Raw genomic sequence first — 20,063 nt, forward strand, 5'->3', positions numbered from 1 at the left:
AAAAGACAGAACATCCTTGTTGTTTGTAATATTATAATCTTTATAATCTCTTTATTTAGCTCGCAAAAAATATTTGCGTGCACCTTACCATTGTCTAAAATAATGCAAAAATCTGACAGTGACCTCTTAATTTCCCTAAATTTTGTTGATGGTGTGGCTCAATTAAATACCATTCGTGAAACACCAGATTCTTCATTTAAAGATATTTAGGATGAAGCATGTATAAAAGCCAATAATTTTAATATTGACATTAAAAAGCCAAGGACTTCATCAAAAACAAACATTAAGGTCCAATGTTCCAGCCGATTCTGTAGAAGAATATTTCAGGAGAACTATTTCATTCCATTTATTGACTTAACTTCATGAACGTTTCACTCGGCACCGCAACATTTTGAAATATATTTTTTTCTCTTCTACCAAATGGAAAACATGCTCCAACAGCAAGTACAATGGAAGATTTTCGTCAATTGTGTGAATTTTATGCCGGCTAGTTGCCTAATACAAATCCAGCAATTTTGAACCCCGAATTCAAGTTGTGGTATAAGAAATTTGAAAAACCGTTTGCAATAGCTCCATGCAAAAATGCCATCGATGCAGTTTCAAAGTGTGACAAAATGATATATTCTAACATCTATAACTTATTAAAAATATTTGCAACGCTTCCGGTAATTACCTTTCACCGACTCATGCGTCAATGAAAGGTAATTTTCTAACTTACGCCTTTTAAAAACCTATTTAAGATCTACCATGACACAATCACGATTAAAACGGACTGGCTTTGCTATATATAAACAGAGAGATTAATGTAACCACGACTGAAATAATTCAAGAGCTATGTAAAAAGAAAAAAAAAAACTGGATTTTATTCTTTAAATAAATTTTTATAATTACCTAATGAATTTTATTGAATGAATGAAATTTAACGAATTTTAGTTAACTGATAAAAATATTTTTGATGCAAATTCATTGTATTAAAAATATTTTTATCCGTTCAACTCGGCCTCCCCCAAGATTAAATCCTGGGTGCGCCACTGTTTCCTATGCAGGAAAAGTGCAGTGATTTTCAAAATACACGTGTATTCAATAATTGCAGCACCTCATCTTCTGAATTAGTTTAGATAAAATGTTTATATCACAACTGGATGGGTGTCCAAGTGCGAAGGAAAGCAGTGCAGAATAAATATTCTTAAATGTGTTGCCTATCTCCCTAAACGACCCTATTCCAGTTTTGTAAATATTCATCAGCAGAACCTGTAGTTATCTGAGTAAGAAAGAATATTTACAACTTTTTAAGATGAAACAGAAATTATGAAACTCACCGATCAAAAAAAATATTACTTTCGCTGTGTAAGAATAAAAATATGCAAATCTAAAAACCAATAATACATACATGATTAAAAAAAAAACTATTTTGTGAAATGTATCTTGCATTGCATTTACTTTTCATATACTTGCATCAATGTAATATAATTTCAATTTTCTAGCAAATAACATTGTATCCAATAAATCTGATTTCAGAAATTTCTGCGATGCATCTGCACGAGGCAGTTAAAGAATGCTTTCTGCTGATTCATTGCTTGAACCATGTGATATGGACTGAAAATCCTGTTAGCAGTGGTGGGCTCACTCAAATAATTTTCACAGTGGTTTTCCAGATGGTCAATGCAGTACTTTTTGGCACAATAAAGAGTGTCCATTGCATGAGATGCTGAATCTAAGGAAATGGAGTCTGAATAAAGGTATCTGAAAAACAGATAGAAAAATAATTAGCTAAGCAGAATGGATCAAAGCTATGCAAGCATATTAGTTTAACCTATTTTAAAACTAATTACTTAAACTTTCATGTTATTAATTTTTTTTAATTAAATTAAAATTAAAATCATGTTTTTAATTAAAGTACAACACAAGAATTTCTTTATGATACTCAAAAGTGCGAAATACAAAATAAGTATTTTACATATTATGTTTACTTTCATTATTTTTTGAGTATCTATTACGGGTAAAAATAATCTAATTTAACTCAATTAACATACTAAGTTTGAATAACCGTTGATGTAGATTCTCTTTTTCAGCAATTATAGTTTGAAGCAGTTAACTCCTTGCCTTGGTATCTGTAAAATTATGAATGATCGCCGGCCTGGTTCGCTGACGGGTTAGCGTATCCGCTCTCCAGCCAAAAGGCTGCGAGTTCGAATCCCGCTGTGGGCATGGATGGTTGCGATTGTCTGTGAAAGTACTAGTGGTGATAGAAGTGGATGGCGTTGGTGTTAGATGAAGGTTGGTGCAGTAGTGAGACGAAGTGTTGTAGAGTAGATGCCCTCCCTCGATGAGTCTTTGGACTCCCTGGAGGAGTGATGTAATAATAATTTAAAAATTCCTTGAGTCATTATACCTCAGTTAAACACAATCTATAGTCGAATAGATCTGCGATTCAATTCTGTAAACTATCATAGTGATGACTTTTCAGCTGATAGCAAGTTAAACTATCAAATCTACATGAGATCGACTAACGTTTAAAAACTAATTACTTGAACTTTCATTTAACCTTTTAAGAAAATGAAGTAAAGTTCAACACAAGAATTTCACAAAAAGGTAAGGTTTCCATCTGGATTTTATTTTATTTTTTTTAAATCTTAAAAACAGAAAGAAAGTGGCTACAGGATACCTTCAATTAAAAGAGGGTTCTTAAAATATCCAGGATACCTAATCTGTAACATGAGATTTAGTTTTCAATTCTATTCCATAAGCGATTGTGTGAATTTATGCATAAAGTGATTGTAAAGTGCCCTTGAAAACTAAATCATAAATTTGTAATTTGTTATCAATGAATAATTTTGGAAAAAAACAAAACAAAAAAAAGGAACATTTTAATAACATTTTATAAAATTCAAAGTAAACTAAATACAGGGTGTTTCAAAGAGAATGACCAGATTTCAAACCGACGAACTTTGAGGTTCCAATGTGGTGGTGCTCCGTCTTGCTGAAAAATTCAATCTTCATTCAGCTGTGGAAATAGCCAGTCCTGGGCCAAGGCTGTTCACATGTTACAAGTTGCATTCGTGGTTGCAGAGATGTACAATTTTCAAATCGGGACATTCTCTTTGAAACACCCTGTACTTTATTTTTTACATGTTAAAAATTTTTTTTATTTACACTGTATTTCAAAACTACATCATTTTTTATTCCTTAATAACATTGAAATTTTAGAATATATTAAGTTTTAATCTTTACATGAAAGACATTTGGAAGGAGTTCGCAGATATAAAAACTGTTCGCTGATAATACAAAGATAGGCAGAGTACAGAGGAATTCTAGGCGTGAGAAAAATGGCTGTCAGTTCAATGCCATTAAATGTAAAATCATTCACTCTGATGTGATGAAATCTCATCATTTTCCTTTAACCCTCTTACCTTGCAGTGTCGAGTTTTTTTTTTTTTTAATCAACGGACCTGAACCGTTACTGGATAAGGTGGTCAGCCCTACGCCCCGGTATCTTTGTCTATGGTGGCGTTCAAGGCTATTTTGCCTGCTTCGCAGGAGGAAAAAACCCTGCTGTTTACACCCAAGACCGGCTAAATTGGCTATGGCAGAGGAAGATCCTTCAGCTCCTCACGTCATCGAACCTAGGACACTCCTTCCCCAGGCGTATGGTTGCGATTCGCATAGCCACTAGGTTAACCGCGCGGAATTGATGAGATATTCAATGTCATTCTTTTATTTTTGTGGCTACCACCCATGAAAGGTTATTATTAAACCTATAGTACACTTGTCCTCTGGGCTGTGGATTTTTCTCCCTATTTTTTTTCAAATTTTTTAAAAATATTTTTATATGGTCTGGAAAGTCCAGAGACCAAACATGGAACTTTAAGCCACTACAGCCCTTCAATATGCCGAGCACTGGTCTCACACCAGCTGTGAAAATTTATCTTCCACCTGAAGATTTCAAAACATCCATGTCCACGGCAAGATTCAAACCTGCACTTTTTTTTTGGCCGAGTGGTTAGCAGATAAACTAACCACTCAGCCAACCAAGGCAGCAAAATTCAACAACGGTGATATCACGCTAAAAGAAACTGACGAGGTTAGAGATCTCGGAATTTTAGTAAACAGAGAGCTGAAGTTTAAAAGGCCACATAGCAAAGATTGCAAATACAACTCAGAGGTTAAATGAAATGCCGAAATGAACGTCAATATGAAAAATAAGAGTGCCTACTGTCCCCCCCATGATGAGTCCTTGAACTCCTTGGAGGTGCCATGTAATAAAGAAGTCTCTTTGCCTATTTATACAACCTTGATATGACCGCACTTGGAATATGTGCAGGTCCAGTTTCTGTGGTGATGTTTTCTCCACTGTAACTGCGGTTACAGTGGAGAAATTGAAAAGATGGTGTCAGTATTGTGGAATATAGGTTATGAGGACAGAATGAGGATCTGTGGACTAGCAAACAGGAGAAAGTTGGCCTGGAAGTGGAGAATGAATGTAATCAAGAAGAGAGTGAAACTTGGTTCTCTCATCGGATGGTGTATAATTCGAATGGACTGCCATGGGAGGTTGTGAGTGCAAGTAGTGTGAATGAATTGAACAAAGTATGATAGCTGGTTCCGGCAATACATGGCCTGCATGCACGAGTCCCTTAATTTTATTTCTTATAAAATCGAGTTGTTTTTCCACAGAGAAAAAACAACAAAACTGACTAATAGCAGCAATAATTCATTTTCTAACTTGGCTATCATTAAGGAACAGTTTATTATGAATGAACTGTAGCTAAAATTTCAGTATGCTGTTCAGCTCTTTTGACGAAACTAATTGAGATTAGGAATTAATATTACACACGAAAGAATGAATGCAAGCTTTTCCATCATATTCGGACACACTTTAGATTTATGAAATACTGTGTTACTACTGAAGCAAACAAATTATAACGAAAAACAACTATCAGTAAAAGATAATGTTATTGTTCTAAATTTTTCCTGTTGAACTATGTTAATTTCAATAAAAAATTAATCATACTTTAGCATTGACTGAAATGCTTCCACTGTAACATCTGGAACTCGAATTTCCTCTTTTTCTGGTAAACTTCCATAGAACATTGTCTGGAACACACAGCTCCCCATCGATAGAATCAGTTTGTGAGCCTGAATGCTGACACCTCTTTCTCCAACATAAAATGTCACATCACAAAGTTGCTTGTTTTCCAACATAGCTTTGCCCCTCTCTGCCAATGTATTATTTCCATTTTGCCAATCTTCCATGATTCTGGAAAAGAAAACAAATCATTACAGTATAGTTTGCACTATATAGAAATACAACAGTATTCATATGGGACGAGTATCTTCTCACTGCAAAATTTGATTATTGAAACTAAATAACATCACAAGGATTCTAAATGGAGATGAAATAAAGTTATCAAAACGAAGATACTTATATCACTCTTTCTTGACATGATCTTTTATCTAGTTTAATGATAGTTTGTTTGCTTGAAATGTTTGTTCGGAAATTTGAAAATATTCCTACATATTTACATGATAAATATTCCTAAATTTCTACATATTCGGAAATATGTAGAAAACTGCTGTTTATTATTAATTCTAGTTGAGTGGTTTATTTAGGTTTAGAATCTCAGAACCTTATAATACACTACTGAATATTTTAAACACTGGAGGTTAGGGAACAGAAAGTTATGTTTCCCCCTTTTTCATTATCTGTTAATTTCCAAGTCACTAGTGTTGTAAATTATCAGGTTTTAATTAAGGAAAACACTTCGTAGCTGTTGTTCAATCCATGATATATAATAAATGGCAATGATAAAGGATATAACATTAAAAACATGTACCATCTCTAATTTTTAATTTTATTCAATGCTAAATGAAAGCCTTTTCAGCCATATTTGCACTTTTTTGCAAACATGGCCATGAAAGTAGGGTAGAAATATCTTGTCTTTTAGGGTAAAAGAAAAAATTTCTCAAGACCCATAAAGACAAAGGCTGAGACAAAAGTCTGGAAATATACCCGGACAATCTCTGGCATACAATAAGAGCATAAAGAAACAGAACAGCAATAAACAAAGGCTATAAACATGCTTTAATCATGTTTATGAATGGCATGCTCACTGTCTTTCAGTCCTGGTTACAATTGCTTCACCTAACATTAAGTTAGGTGAAGCAATTTCTGCTACTCAAAACAATTCCTCTTCCTTATTTTTCCCTCTTCATTAATTTCTCATAGAGAATACAGCATGTGCAATTACTTGACTGCCCTTCTGAGCATTTGTCTCCGCATGTATAGATTAGTGAGCATTGTCATCCTTTAATGGATTTTAGGCCCAGTAGCTTCTTTCAATGTCATTTCATATTTTTTTTAGTCATCCTTGGCTTGTATCCCTCAACTGAATGGTATCAGCTGAAGTATCTGTTCGGGTAGTCTCAAAATGTTTAATCTCTTCCTTTCTGTATATTTTAACTATAACTGAGTATTTCTTTATATGCTTCTCTTTTAGTCTCAATGTATAGCTTGCTGTAGGAATTTTATTTCTCAGGCTTTTATATTTTGTTTTTCTTCTGCACTCCACATTTCGTCCTATACAGGATGACGTCTCATAACTTTCAACTGTTATTATTTTTCCTTTTGATCTTTTTAGGGTTATTATCCCAGTTATCTTTTTAAAATTTGAAAATCAATGTCAATTTTCAGTGGGAGGGATTTGTAAAGTTCGGATAAACATTTAGAACAAAAAATATTAAAGCAACTGATATACCTCAAGAAAGAACATACCAATAGCAGAGTTATGAAGGTAACTTACGTTCTAGATGTTACGTTCTTATATCCTATACTCTGTTTATAGCAGTTGCTTTAACGTAATTTGTTCTAGGCGTTTATTAGAACTTCTCAGACCCCCCCACCATAGTATGTTAGATGCATGTAACATTTTTTAAACAATGATTGAAGGTTTTAACTAACATTTTCAGTTCTTTTCCCCTCCTGGGAACTGGTTTGTCATACTGCATACAAATTAGCCTTCAGAAGACATGTTGGTGGTGATGGGCAATATAAGCGCTGAAGGCAGTTGCGTGTAGTAGGAGACAGTTATATGTTTAGCGTTGTGGAGTAGAGTACTTGCCTCCAGCGATGAATCCTTGGAGATGCCACGTAATAACAATAAGTAAATACTATTTCAGTTCGAAAATGCTATTACGCGATTAAAGACAAAAAATTAACCCTAACACCCAAACAGAAAGCGTTAGCAAACGATTGTGTATAATCATGGCGGAAAAAATTAATATAAACAAAACAAGTCCAACCACAGTACGAATGTTAAACCCTTCAAATTAAGGCTTTCTTTCTTCACACATAACAGCAATCTGAAAACTCTTGCAAAAAAAAAAAATAATCACCCGACACTCCTTATCTGTTTATCATAAAATATTTAAAAATTTACCGAACCGTTGTTACGGTACGACAGCGCCAATGTACGACCCAGCATATCAGTGGCAGGGTGATCACCCAGCCAAAATATTTCGTACCAACTTATGCAAGAAAAAGGTACAAAATCTAAAAGCACAAAATTTTTATTTGCTTTCGTTTCACTCCATTTAGGGCATTTTACAATATTACTGCCTTATCATAGGTTAACTCAATGTAGTACTTCTAAACTAACGTTTAGAACAAATATGAAAAGAAAAAAGTCAAACTCGCCTCTCTGTAGGTATCTACGAGTCCAAGAGCTGCAGTTGTCAATCATCGTAACAGAAGTCTCAATTGCAACTCTAGCACTTCATGTGTATTAACTACGCTACCGGCCATGACGTCGAAGTTATCATGGATGCGAAGTGCATATTAAAATTGTAATACCATTGATAATACATTGAAATATATGATGGATACGAAGCATATGAGGATGCTTATTTGATCCATAATGGCCGGTAAGTGGTTAATTTACCATATAATTTTTGGTGTTCGAAATAATATAACATTAAATTGTCAGCTATTTAATATGCTATTTACATATACAGTATACATATAGAAGGGTTCCCACTCAAGAAAAACACTGGAAGTATTTATTCATTATTTTTAGCAGATTGTTAAATTAATTAACTCTTCAGAAATAGTAAAATCTGTAGCTCAGGCATGTCAAACACACGGCCCGCCAAACTTTGTAACCAATATGGTTATTTAACTTTTGACAACACCGAATTAAATAAACATTTAAAAAAATTGACATTTTCACTTAAGATTATTTTATACGCCAAACTACTCTGCAATTTCTAAAAGGAAATAATGTTCTATATGTCATTTCAAAATATATTGTTACACCACTGCATAAATATCGAATTTTAACGAGCAGGTCTACGTACGCGGCTACATCCGCTGAACACAGCAATCGGAGGCCAGCCGTTACCAATTTAAGTCGAAAGAAAGTGTAGTGTTCTCTATAATTAATGAAGAATTTAGAAAAATAATGTCGAAACCTTCAACCAGTATGAGTAAAAAACGATTAATTGAAGAACATCGTAATTTAAGAAAAATGTGAGTTACAATATTTTTGTATTCAAGGGGGAAAAAATTATGCCCGATATGTAGAAAGTATTGCAGTTTGCAAAGAATAAGGCATTACGATACAAATCATGAAGAAAACCGACAAATATGTTGCGAAACTTCGTGAAGATACTGTCAGAATTAAAGTTGACACTTCAAAATCAACAACAGGGCTATGGTAAAAACCAGTTATTTGTTATTACATTTAATTGCAAGTCTAAACCATTCATTGAAGGGAAATTTATTCGCGAGTGTATTATTAAAGCAGTTGAAGTGTGTCCTGATCAATTAAAGAAATTTAAAAATATAAGCTTATCTTGAAATGCCATTGCTGATGAATTGATGATATAGCCAGGAACTTAAGGAATCAACTAAAATCAACAATTCAGGCCTATTCCCTTGCAATTGACGAAAGTACAGATGTACGGGATATCGCTCAGCGGGCTGTTTTTATTCGTGGATGTGATATGAACTTAAAAGTGAAGAAATTTTAGAAATTATTCCTATGCACGATACAGCAACTGGGGTTGATATTTTTGACGTCCTTATGGAAGATTTGAATGAATACAGTTTATCGTTAAAAAAGCTAGTTTGTCTTACAACTGATTGTGCTCCTGCCATGACTGGTGTTAAAGGAGTTTTTACAAATTTAAAAGAAAAATGCAAAGAACAAGATAACTTTCGACATTTTCATTGCATTATTCATCAGCAAACACTATGCTCTAAAGTTTTAAATATTGGACATGTCCTAAAAATGCCAGTAAAATTGTAAATTATATTCGTGCACTTGGGTTTAATCTTCACCAATTTAATAATTTTCTAGAAAATGAATATAGCGATCTACCTTATACAGAAATTAGATAGCTTTCCACTCAGAGCGATTCTTCGATGTTGTTGGACGAAATTATTTTTTTTAAGAATCAAAAAAATTATGAATGTGAAATATTAAAAAAATGATCAATGGATAAAGGACCCGTATTTTTCAGTTGACATTACAAGTCAACTTAGTGAACTTAATCTTCAAGGCAAAGATTAAGTACTTACCAGTGTTATTTGACAATATTAACATTTTCAAACAAATTACTTTGGCAAAAACAAATTCGAAAAGAAAATTTATCCCATTTTGAATGTTATCAATCATTATTGCAAAAATCACCATAATTGAAATTTTCAGAATATGCCAATCAAATTAAGTTATTAGAAAATGAATTCGAAAGAAGATTTTACGAAATATGAAAATTAGTTTCGCCTGTTTACTTCTCTATCGATTGATGTTGAAACTGTTGGTGACAATTTCCAGTTGGAATTAATCGAAATTCAGTGGGTTCCGTATTGAAACAAAAATATATGGATGTTGGAATTCCAAAGTTCTATAATTATTTATCAGTCGATCGATACCCCAATGCGTTATGTGCAATTATGCGTATTTTATCTATGTTCGGTAGCACATTAATGCGAACAACTATTTTCAACTTTAAAGAATAATAAAACTGCGGAAAGATCGATTAACAGACCAGCATGTACAATCAATATTGAAAATAACTACAGCTCAACATTCAACCAAAGTTTTTAGATTTCGATAATAAAAAACGTTGAAGTTTCTTCAAGAAAAAAAAAATGATATGTATAATTTTATTTAAACACGTAAACTTTATATTGTTAGGGACCACGAGATGGCGGTACGCCTTCCTCACTGCGTACCAATGAATCAGTGATGGCCTTGAGCCAGCTATCTCTGATTAGCTACCAGTGGAGATTGAACTGCCCACTCAGTCTCTAAACGTTAGATAGGGTGAACGGCCCCGCCTACTCCCAATACAGGAACAAATAGGCGTTAGTCGATTTTTTTTTTGTAACATGGTTCTATTTTGTACTCTAATATTAATAATTCTATTCTTTATTTCTAGATTTTTTTTCTGTTGCGGACCGTGGCTTGATGTATAATTCTTAAATCCCCCCCCCCACCCCCCCCCCCCCCCACCCCCCCCCCCCCCCACCCCCCCCCCCCCCCACCCCCCCCCCCCCCCACCCCCCCCCCCCCCCACCCCCCCCCCCCCCCACCCCCCCCCCCCCCCACCCCCCCCCCCCCCCACCCCCCCCCCCCCCCACCCCCCCCCCCCCCCACCCCCCCCCCCCCCCACCCCCCCCCCCCCCCACCCCCCCCCCCCCCCACCCCCCCCCCCCCCCACCCCCCCCCCCCCCCACCCCCCCCCCCCCCCACCCCCCCCCCCCCCCACCCCCCCCCCCCCCCACCCCCCCCCCCCCCCACCCCCCCCCCCCCCCACCCCCCCCCCCCCCCACCCCCCCCCCCCCCCACCCCCCCCCCCCCCCACCCCCCCCCCCCCCCACCCCCCCCCCCCCCCACCCCCCCCCCCCCCCACCCCCCCCCCCCCCCACCCCCCCCCCCCCCCACCCCCCCCCCCCCCCACCCCCCCCCCCCCCCACCCCCCCCATCCCACCTGTTGTATATGGATGACTTGAAGTTATATGGAAAATCGGCCCAGCAAATAGATTCTTTATTGAACACAGTTCGTATTTTCAGTCAGCACATCAAAATAGAATTTGGTTTAGATAAATGCGCAATTTTATCTATTAAACGAGGAAAAATTAATGACACTAGCAGTTTTTGATCAAGAGAAATATATAAAAGCAAAGTTGACGAACACTATAAATACCTAGGAATATTAGAAGCCAATGATATTCTCCACTCGAAAGTTAAACAGGCAGCATCAGAATACACCAAAAGAGTTAGAAATATTCTTAAAACAAAACTATATGGATTAAACACAATTAGAGCAATGAATTCTTGGACTATACTACTGATCCGATACACAGCTGGCATAATAGATTCAACAAAAGATGACCTGGACAAACTGGACCGCAGACAGAACTAGAAAACTAATGACTATGCATCATGCATTACATCCACGAAGTGATGTTGATCGGTTGTACCTACCGAGGAGAATAGGTGGACGGGGTCTGCTACAAGTGAGACAAACTGTGGAAGAGAAGAAATTGGTTTAAGAAATTACATCGATAATAGCTCTGAGCCAATACTTCAAGCAATTACACAAGAGGGCCTTCTAAAAGCAGCAGGAAACAAATCCGATTACAAAAAGGAACAACAAAATAACCGATATGTGCGCTGGAAAAATAACCCCTTGCATGGCCAATTTCTTCGAGATACTGAGGACAAAATTGACGTGAACAAGACATGGCAACAACACGGATACATTAAAAAAGAGACTGAAGGATTTATTCTAGCAGCTCAAGAACAGGTATTACAAACTAAGGCTATCAAAGCAAAAAGTTTGAACATCAATAATTACAGGAAATGCAGATTATGTGATCAGAAAGATGAGACTGTTGAACATCTAATCAGTGCCTGCAACAAATTAGCTCAATCTGACTACAAATACCGCCATGATCAAGTTGCCAAAATTAATTCATTGGCATGTATGCAAAAAATATGCCTTTCCTACTTCTGATAACTGGTTGCAGCATAAAATAGAGTCAGTATTGGAAAATGAAACAGCAATAATTCTCTGGGACTTTCGAATACAAACTGATCGGCATTTGGAACACAATAGACCTGACGTAACAATTATCGAACATCAACGATTATTGATATCGCAATACCCAGTGATAACATTAACGACAAAGAACTGGAAAAAATTACTAAATATTGAGATCTGGCAATCGAAGTTGGCCGACTGTGGCTTAAACACACCAAAGTCATCCCAATAGTTATCGGTGCACTTGGTGCAACTTCAAAGAGGCTATCCAACTATTTACAGCAAACAAAATACGGCATTACTTTGAACAGTCCATTTACGATGCTACCTGACGGACTATTCATAGATTCTTGGAGAGAATCTGAATTGTTCTGTATCACAGGTGAAATTTTTGTTTATATGATATCTTGTTTTGACTGTGTATCAATTATGTGAATAAAATAATAATAATAAAAAAAAAAAAATAAAATACTTGATGATCATAAGATTTATAAATCTGAAAGTAAAAGTCAAATGTACAGTTACTAGAACAGCGATTTTCAACCGGTGTGCCGCGGCACATTGGTGTGTCGCGAGAGGTCTTCAGGTGTTCCGCGAAATTTGCGAAAACAAATTATTTGAAAGAAATAATGTTGTAATTTGCGCATTTATTTATTAGTGTTTAGTTTTCCATTCGCACCTGAAGCTCTCTTATTTATATTTTACGAAACTTACTGTTGGTGAATTGGTTTAAAATTGTGTGTTAATTAGCTTTAATCTTTTGATAAGTGGGTTCAAAGATAACATCATTTAATTATCTTATTTTTAAGGTAACTTGTAAGAATTCTTTTATTTATTATTTTTTTTTTCATTCAATACATTTTATTCAATAGTATTCCTTTAACATGGATATTATATACTCATTTGGAAAAATCAATAAAAAAATTTTAAACAATAATTTTCAGTATTGTTTTTCTTACTCAAATAATCAAAAATATAGTTTAAAATTTTTTGGAGCAAAAAGGATAAGTAATTACTATTATTAATATCTTGTGTAGGTGTAAATCAATCAAAATTATGCCTATTTTTTGCCAGATCATCAAAAAAAAAATTAAAAGAATATATTTTTGGTGTGCTGTAGAATTTTAATAATTAGTCTAGGTGTGTCATATTATGAGAAAGGTACTTGAAAATCACTGACCTAGACGAATTACAGTAGTTTAAGCGTTGCCATAAAGTGTCTGAAAAGGTGTACACATATCGTGGTGTATGAGTTTCTTTGATGATATCAGTCTGCATCGTCACTACCGACGATGTTGTTAATTTAGAAATATCTGGACTCGAATCCTACTCCTTTCGAGCGAAGGTAAGTTGGAAGGCCCTGTACAAAATTGGGTAATAGCCACACAATACAATTACTCGTCCCTCTTGCAAAACAGAGATCTCTCTCTCTCTATCTATCCACCAGGTGGCCAAGGTATTGCACGTGCATTCACACCGCTCCTGCCTTCTTCCATCTTTTATACGTTTATCCTCAAGAAAGGACTTAGTTTTAATATAGATATATTCTCCAATCAGAGAGCTCTCCACTAATGCCAGTCGTGTACGCGTGAGTGTAATGATAAGTGATTTATGACAGATTTATTCTCCTACTGTCTGAGTTCCTATATATCTTCAATTTCGACGCCATAAATCCTTCTTCGCCAACTGCACTCCTCACCTGTGTCTATCGCCGGCGAAGGATTACCTGCCATGGCAACAGCACATTCCTGTACTACAACGCACTCAGGAAAGCTAAGACCCCCCCCCCCCCTACGGCTTCGGACCCAGAAGGAAGAGTATAAAGTTCATGGGAACTATGGAGACAGAAAACAGGTCAGTAAATTTCAAATCTTATGCTAATGTCGTATCAAACAGATATATCATATCGTCTTGAAAAACACTGATCTCACACACGAATGCCACATCAGCCAGCAGTAAACCGATTAATGCAAAAATAACTACCACTGTTACCAACGTCATTTCCCAAGAAAATGGAATTGTTATTTTCGCCACCAAAGAAAACATCCAATTAGAAGAGTATCTGACGGCAATCGCCAAAATTGTACACGCAAAATCTATTACTGACGCTTCCTGTGTAGCTGACAGTGTGCAGGTGTATTTCAGCCACATCTCATGGACACAACGCTACTGCAAAAAAATGTCGATATCGGCGATTATCACTTCGAAGCAGCCCCAATAGCACTGGCCCCGACAAAAGTAACAGATCCAACGTCCCCCCCCCCCCAGAAATTCCTCATCAACACATCAGATCCATGTAATCAAGATACGGTTCTGTCACAGGAAAAATACGCACATTTTCAATTTGCCCATGTGAAAAGCTTCCGAAGACAGCCATTAATGCACTTTCCAAACAACGACAACAACAATCAACACGGACATAAATGGAATCACCTACACTTTCTATTTATCTTTCTCATCACAGTGCTTCTTATATCATGAAGAGGGTCACATTAGGAAACAATGTTCCTATATTACCAACAATTCATCAACAAACATCCCAGCAAATAGCAAACCGATTGAACAGAACAACATCGTACATGAAGAAAATCAAAGCATAGGCAACAGGAAAAACCAAAAATTCTCTCCCCGGTAAGAATTTCAGAGCCAAGAAAATCCCTAACTGGAAAATACAAGGTTCACGTCGCTCTTGAATGCTTGCTGAGTAATGAGATCCAAGGCTCTGATAACGAAGTCTCACAGCACGAAAACACTAATCCTCCCAACAGAGATGACCTGGAAGAACTAATTAAAAGCAACCCCCAGACAAAACACCCAGAAACACCAACACAGCCTCCCACTAATTCAAAACCTCTTCTGATAGAAGAAATTACTCAAAAAGGCCTTTCATCACCTGCAGCCATCCAAGAAGAAACAGAGCTCCCAGAATATGAGGAAACTGTACTGAAGAAGAGGAAGAAACTGAAGGGAACTTCCCCAGACTGAGGATCTCCTAACCATGAAGCAGCCGTCATCCTTCATACAGAAAATGCGACTCTTTTCAGATATTAACTATAGCCCTTAAATACACCACAAAAATCCTGGAACTAATATCTTTACTTCTGGATCTACACTTGAAATTGAAATGTAAAAAGAGCATCTCAGAGGTTAACAGGAGTACGCGACTCTACTAGCTAATTAATGGGCTATAAACACAATACTAGGACCAATATTACATTAAATTTACAATCAAACTTTCATAAACATAATGTCGTTGAACCTTTTTTTCTCTCAATGCAAGAGGATGTGCCTCTGCTTTACACAACAGAGTAGTACTTGACCAGGTACAAAATGTCATATAGACCTAATACTTCTGCAAGAAACAAACATCGACTCCTTATCCAATTTATCCAGAAGATGGGCAGAGTGGCCTTATGACCTACAGCACTCTGCAACCTAACAACATCATGGAGTAGGCGTTAGCTTAGGCGTACATCATCGACCTCCCTACAAACTGAAAGTGATTGCTGATATACCAGGATATGCCTTGTATCATCATATAAAAGCACCCAACCATAACACCCTGCATGTGTCTAACATCTACATACCACGGCAGGATGCTTTGGCATCCCGTATCTTGTATTTCATTCAAAACCATCTTTCTAGTATTGACCAAGAACATATCCTAATAGCTGGATACTTAAACTGCATAACAAGAATGCATACAGCTCTACAGGAACATCCCATCATGCCATTCACGAAATACTGAAGAAACAAAAAAATCTCTACAATAGATCGGAACCACTAAGAAAACAAAATCATGCTAGATGAACTGAAAACTGCATGCACATCCTTATTAAAGAACAAATCTCCCGCCCTTGATGGCCCCAGGTCAGAGTTTTTCCAAGCCTTCTGGAATCAACTCGGACCACTTCTCCTGAAAACACTGCAAGAAGCCTAACTCAATGGGCTCCCACAATCCGTCACGACCTTAGTAGCGCGATTGATACCAAAGAAGGAACACCACACATATATCCGAAACTTGCGTCCAATCTCTCTAATTCATACCGATTGCAAAATCATTTCCAAAGTTATAGCAAACCGAATAATGCCAACACTGCCTGAAGTTATTGGTCAACATCAAACGTACTCTGTCCCAGGAAGATCAATACATGATAACCTCAATTTAATAAGAGATCTCATTCATATCGCAAACAGTAAACATGAAAACCTAGCACTCGTCAGCCTTGATCAGGAGGTGACTTTCGACAGTGTAGTCCTAAAGGCATTTGGCTATGGCCCTCTCATCATTGAAACAGTGCAATTGCTATACAGAGACACACACTTCTGTACAATTATACACACTGAATCATAGAACCCTACTTAAAAAGAGTATACGATACCATGATCTCCAAACGAACCAGCATAATAGAACCACATCAAAAAAAAAAAAAAAAATAAAATAACGCTATTAGCATATGCCGATGACGCAACTCTAATAGTCCGAAATGAAGAAGAAATGACAGTAACCGAGGGAGCACACAGACTACATGCACAAGTCTCAGGGGCCAAATTAAATTCTGCAAAAACCAGTGGCTTATGGTCAGGCTAGAAATGATTCTCCGATCGAATGTACCTGGTCAAGTGAAGGACAAACATACTTAGGGATGCACCTTGGCAACGCCAAAATATATGACACACTGAACTGAACACAGCTGCAAAACCGATTTAAACAAGTGCTAGGTATTATTAAAACACTTAAGGAATAGAACAACGTAGTTAAGGATATAAATTAAATTAAACTTTAATAAATATTTTCCGATATTTCGGCAATGTCACATTGCCATCTTCTAAAGGAACTTACAAAAAAAGCACGTGCACGTAGGCACTACAAACACAGTAACTGGGAATGAAGAGATGAAGCTAATTGTTCTCCTAAAAGTCCTGATGGTGCCCTCTAGCGGGCTAAGTAGGTGTTCTTGGCCGTTGGGCTGAAGGTCTGCTGATGTAAGCCTTCCAAATTTGGGGCAGTCGCATACAACCAAATTTGTTGAGGTTTGGAGAATTTCTTAGGGCTGAGGCTGATTCCATAAATAGTCTTTCGTATTTGTATTTGTTACGGTGTATTACTGTAGCTTTTTTCCACCGTATTCTGTGGCGTGTATCCAGAGCATGATCCGCAAGACCAGAATGGCTGTACTTGTGAAACCGGATGTAGTCCTTGTGTTCAGAAATTCTGATATTCACTGTCCTGCCTGTTTGGCCAAAGTAAGACAGATTACAACTGCAAGGGAGCTGGTATACACCAGGTAGGTCTAGGGGAAGTGGTTGGTCTTTAGTGGAGCGGATAAGGGATGCCAATTTTCTGTAAGGTTTGTAACAGGAGGTCAGGTCATGCTTTTTTAAGATTTTGGTAATCTTTTCCGAGGTGCCTCGGATGTAGGGAATGGTGATGGATTTAGAGTAATCCTTGTTGTGGAGGGGATCTGTGGTTTGTAGGTTCTAATATTTTTTGGACTTTTTTGGGGGGGTAGCCATTGGCTGAGAAAGTGTTGAGGATGTGATTTAGTTCAGTGTTTAGGGCCAAGTCGTTTGAACAGATTAGTTTAGCCTTGTTGTATAGTGTTTTCACTACTCCATATTGTTGTGTGGGGGGTGGGGGGATTGTTGGTGAATGTATCTGCCTGTATGGGTGGGTTTTCTGTAAACTGAGAAAACCAAGGTTCCATTAGGCTGGCGGGTGACTAGTGTGTCTAGGAAAGGGAGGCTGTTTTTTTCCTCTTTTTTCAGGGTGAATTTGATTCTGGGGTGTTGGTTGTTTAAGTGTGTTAAGAAGGAGAGAAGTGTTTCAGAGCCATGTGGCCAAATAGCGAACACATCATCAACGTAGCGAAGCCATATGGTTGGTTTTTGTGGGGCAGAGGCTAAGGCTTTTTCTTCAAAGGTCTCCATGAAGAAATTGGCCAAGGGTGGGGAGAGTGATGAACCGATGGCTGTCCCCTCTATTTGTTTGTAGAATTTTCCTTGACAAACGAAATAGCCTGAGTTCATTGTGAACTGAAATAAGGCTGAGATATCGGGAGAAAATTTAGCTTGGATTAGCTCTAGAGTTTCCTTGAGTGGGACATTTGTGAATAAAGAGGAGACGTCAAAGCTGACCATTATGTCAGTATGTTGGAGTGTAAGGTTTTCTATGCTGGCTTTGAAATGGGCTGAGTTTTTTATGTGTGATGATGTGTTGCCAGTATAGTGTGTGAGCTCTTTGGCCAATTGTTTAACTAATTTGTATGTGGGGGAATCAATGCCATCCACTATGGGACGTAATGGCACATTTTCTTTATGTATTTTTGGGAGTCCGTAAATACGGGGGGGGTATAGAGTTAAATGGCTTTAATCTGTTGGTAACTTCTATAGGCCAAGAAGTGACTCTCTTAAGGAGCCTGTGAAGTTTTCTAATTTGAGAGTTGGTGGGATTGTAATTGATGGGGAAGTAAGTAGCCCGATCTAAGAGAAGAGCATTCAGCTTACCTGTGTAGTCCTTTTGGTTAAGGACTACAGTTGCGTTTCCCTTATCCGCTTTGGTGATAACTATTTCTTTATTATTCTTCATTTCCTGTAGAGCTTTATATTCCTTGTTGGATATGTTGGATTTTGGTGGGACTGCTTTGGAAAGGACACAAGCTACATCCATTCTCACACTGTTGGCGATTTGATGTGGAAGGTGGCGGATTCCGCGTTCGATCTGGATCATAATATCCTCACTGGGTATTTTTTTGGGAGCAATCGCGAAGTTGTGGCCACGTGACAGCGCGTTGATTGCTTCAGGCTTCAGGGTGACTGAAGAAAGGTTGATTACGGTATTGGTAGCAAGTTTTTGAAGGACGGTAGAGTTCGTTTTTAATTTTTCGAATTTTTTCATCTGTCGGCCTCGTATTTTTTTAAATTCTTTGTCGGCAGCGGTACATGAGACGTCACGTAAAATCGACCAAAGTTTTCGTGGCTTAAAGTGCACGAAAGCTCATCTTCGACGGCACGAATAGCTTCGTTAATGTCCGCTAAGAGCGACCGCATGGCGGTGATTTGTTCGCGTAGCAACGCGTAGCTAGCGCGGTTATAGGTAAATGGAACAGATTTCGTTCCACGTCTTCACTTAGAGGAAAAGTACTAATAGTTAACCAGACAGCTGAGAGTGTGTTATGGCATACCCTCAAAGTACTCACACCCACTGAAGAATTTCTCCACCACATTCAAAAGGCAACGAGACGTTTCCGCTGGAACAATACTTATTGGACAATATACCCTGAACTCTGTAAGCCACTCAGTAAGAGAGGTCAAGGCCTGATTTCTCTTGAAAACAAGATTAGATCCTTCAGGATAATCCTTCTCCTAAAGACACTTCAGTTCAATCATAATTATGTAACAACCTTCGATTACATCATGAAATCATCCACCAGAGGATTCACACTTTCCAGAATCCTCTGAATGGCCAGTTCTGCAATGTCTCCTCCTAAACTACCTCATTTTTACAGAGATGCTGTACAGCGGTGGAAAATCAGAGAATTTCGTCACACACTGACAGGATCAACAGAGTCAGCTGTACTTAAAGACCCACTATTTTCGAACAGAAACATAACAAGTCTCACAACTGGACAACCCTTTCTTTCCTCTACATGGAACTGGGGAGAAATAAGAATCATAGGGAACCTCCTGACCCAGGCCCTAAAGTGGAAAACATTCACAAGACTATAATTGAAGAACCCCAAAACCGAAAAATCAATATCAACAAATGCAAGCTGCTATTATAAAAGACTTCCCAGATATCGCTACTCCTAAGGGAATCCGTATTCCTTCTATAAACTGCGGGGAGCCGATCTTTCATCTTGCATCATCTGAAGACACACTTCCAATTCTTCCCTCCAACTACAAGAAAATATACCACTTCCTCATGTCAGTGTCTCCAACTTCGTCCTTCGTATATTCATGCTTAACCCTCTCATCTACAAGGCTGCACATGCCACTCAGTTTTCAGTGGAATC

At 37.7% G+C, this 20,063-nt stretch overlaps 1 protein-coding gene across 1 annotated transcript; it reads right to left on the minus strand.

The window, feature by feature from the left end:
* Positions 1–1,450: 1,450 nt before the first annotated feature.
* On the minus strand, positions 1,451–5,238 carry LOC150106050 (BTB/POZ domain-containing protein 3-like). The gene is made up of 2 exons (XM_090393793.1): positions 5,012–5,238; positions 1,451–1,743 (listed from the first exon to the last, which is right to left on the minus strand). The coding sequence occupies exons 1-2, from the start codon at positions 5,200–5,202 to the stop codon at positions 1,515–1,517; spliced, it is 420 nt and encodes a 139-aa protein (XP_090249919.1). The 5' UTR covers positions 5,203–5,238; the 3' UTR covers positions 1,451–1,514.
* Between the last annotated feature and the right edge of the window lie 14,825 nt (positions 5,239–20,063).

The sequence above is a fragment of the Typopeltis vanoorti genome, chromosome 6, assembly GCF_054136105.1.
Source record: "Typopeltis vanoorti isolate ZY-2024b chromosome 6, IOZ_Tvanoo_1.0, whole genome shotgun sequence".
In the NCBI taxonomy this organism is placed as follows: Eukaryota; Metazoa; Arthropoda; class Arachnida; order Uropygi; family Thelyphonidae; genus Typopeltis; species Typopeltis vanoorti.

What these genes read in the sequence shown, in the direction of transcription:
- LOC150106050 (XM_090393793.1), bottom strand. Translation starts at nt 5,202, where the DNA reads ATGTTGGAAAACAAGCAACTTTGTGATGTGACATTTTATGTTGGAGAA. An exon ending in GCATTTCAGTCAATGCTAAA is followed by an intron (nt 1,744 to 5,011) that starts GTATGATTAATT and finishes TCTGTTTTTCAG; the next exon opens with ATACCTTTATTCAGACTCCA.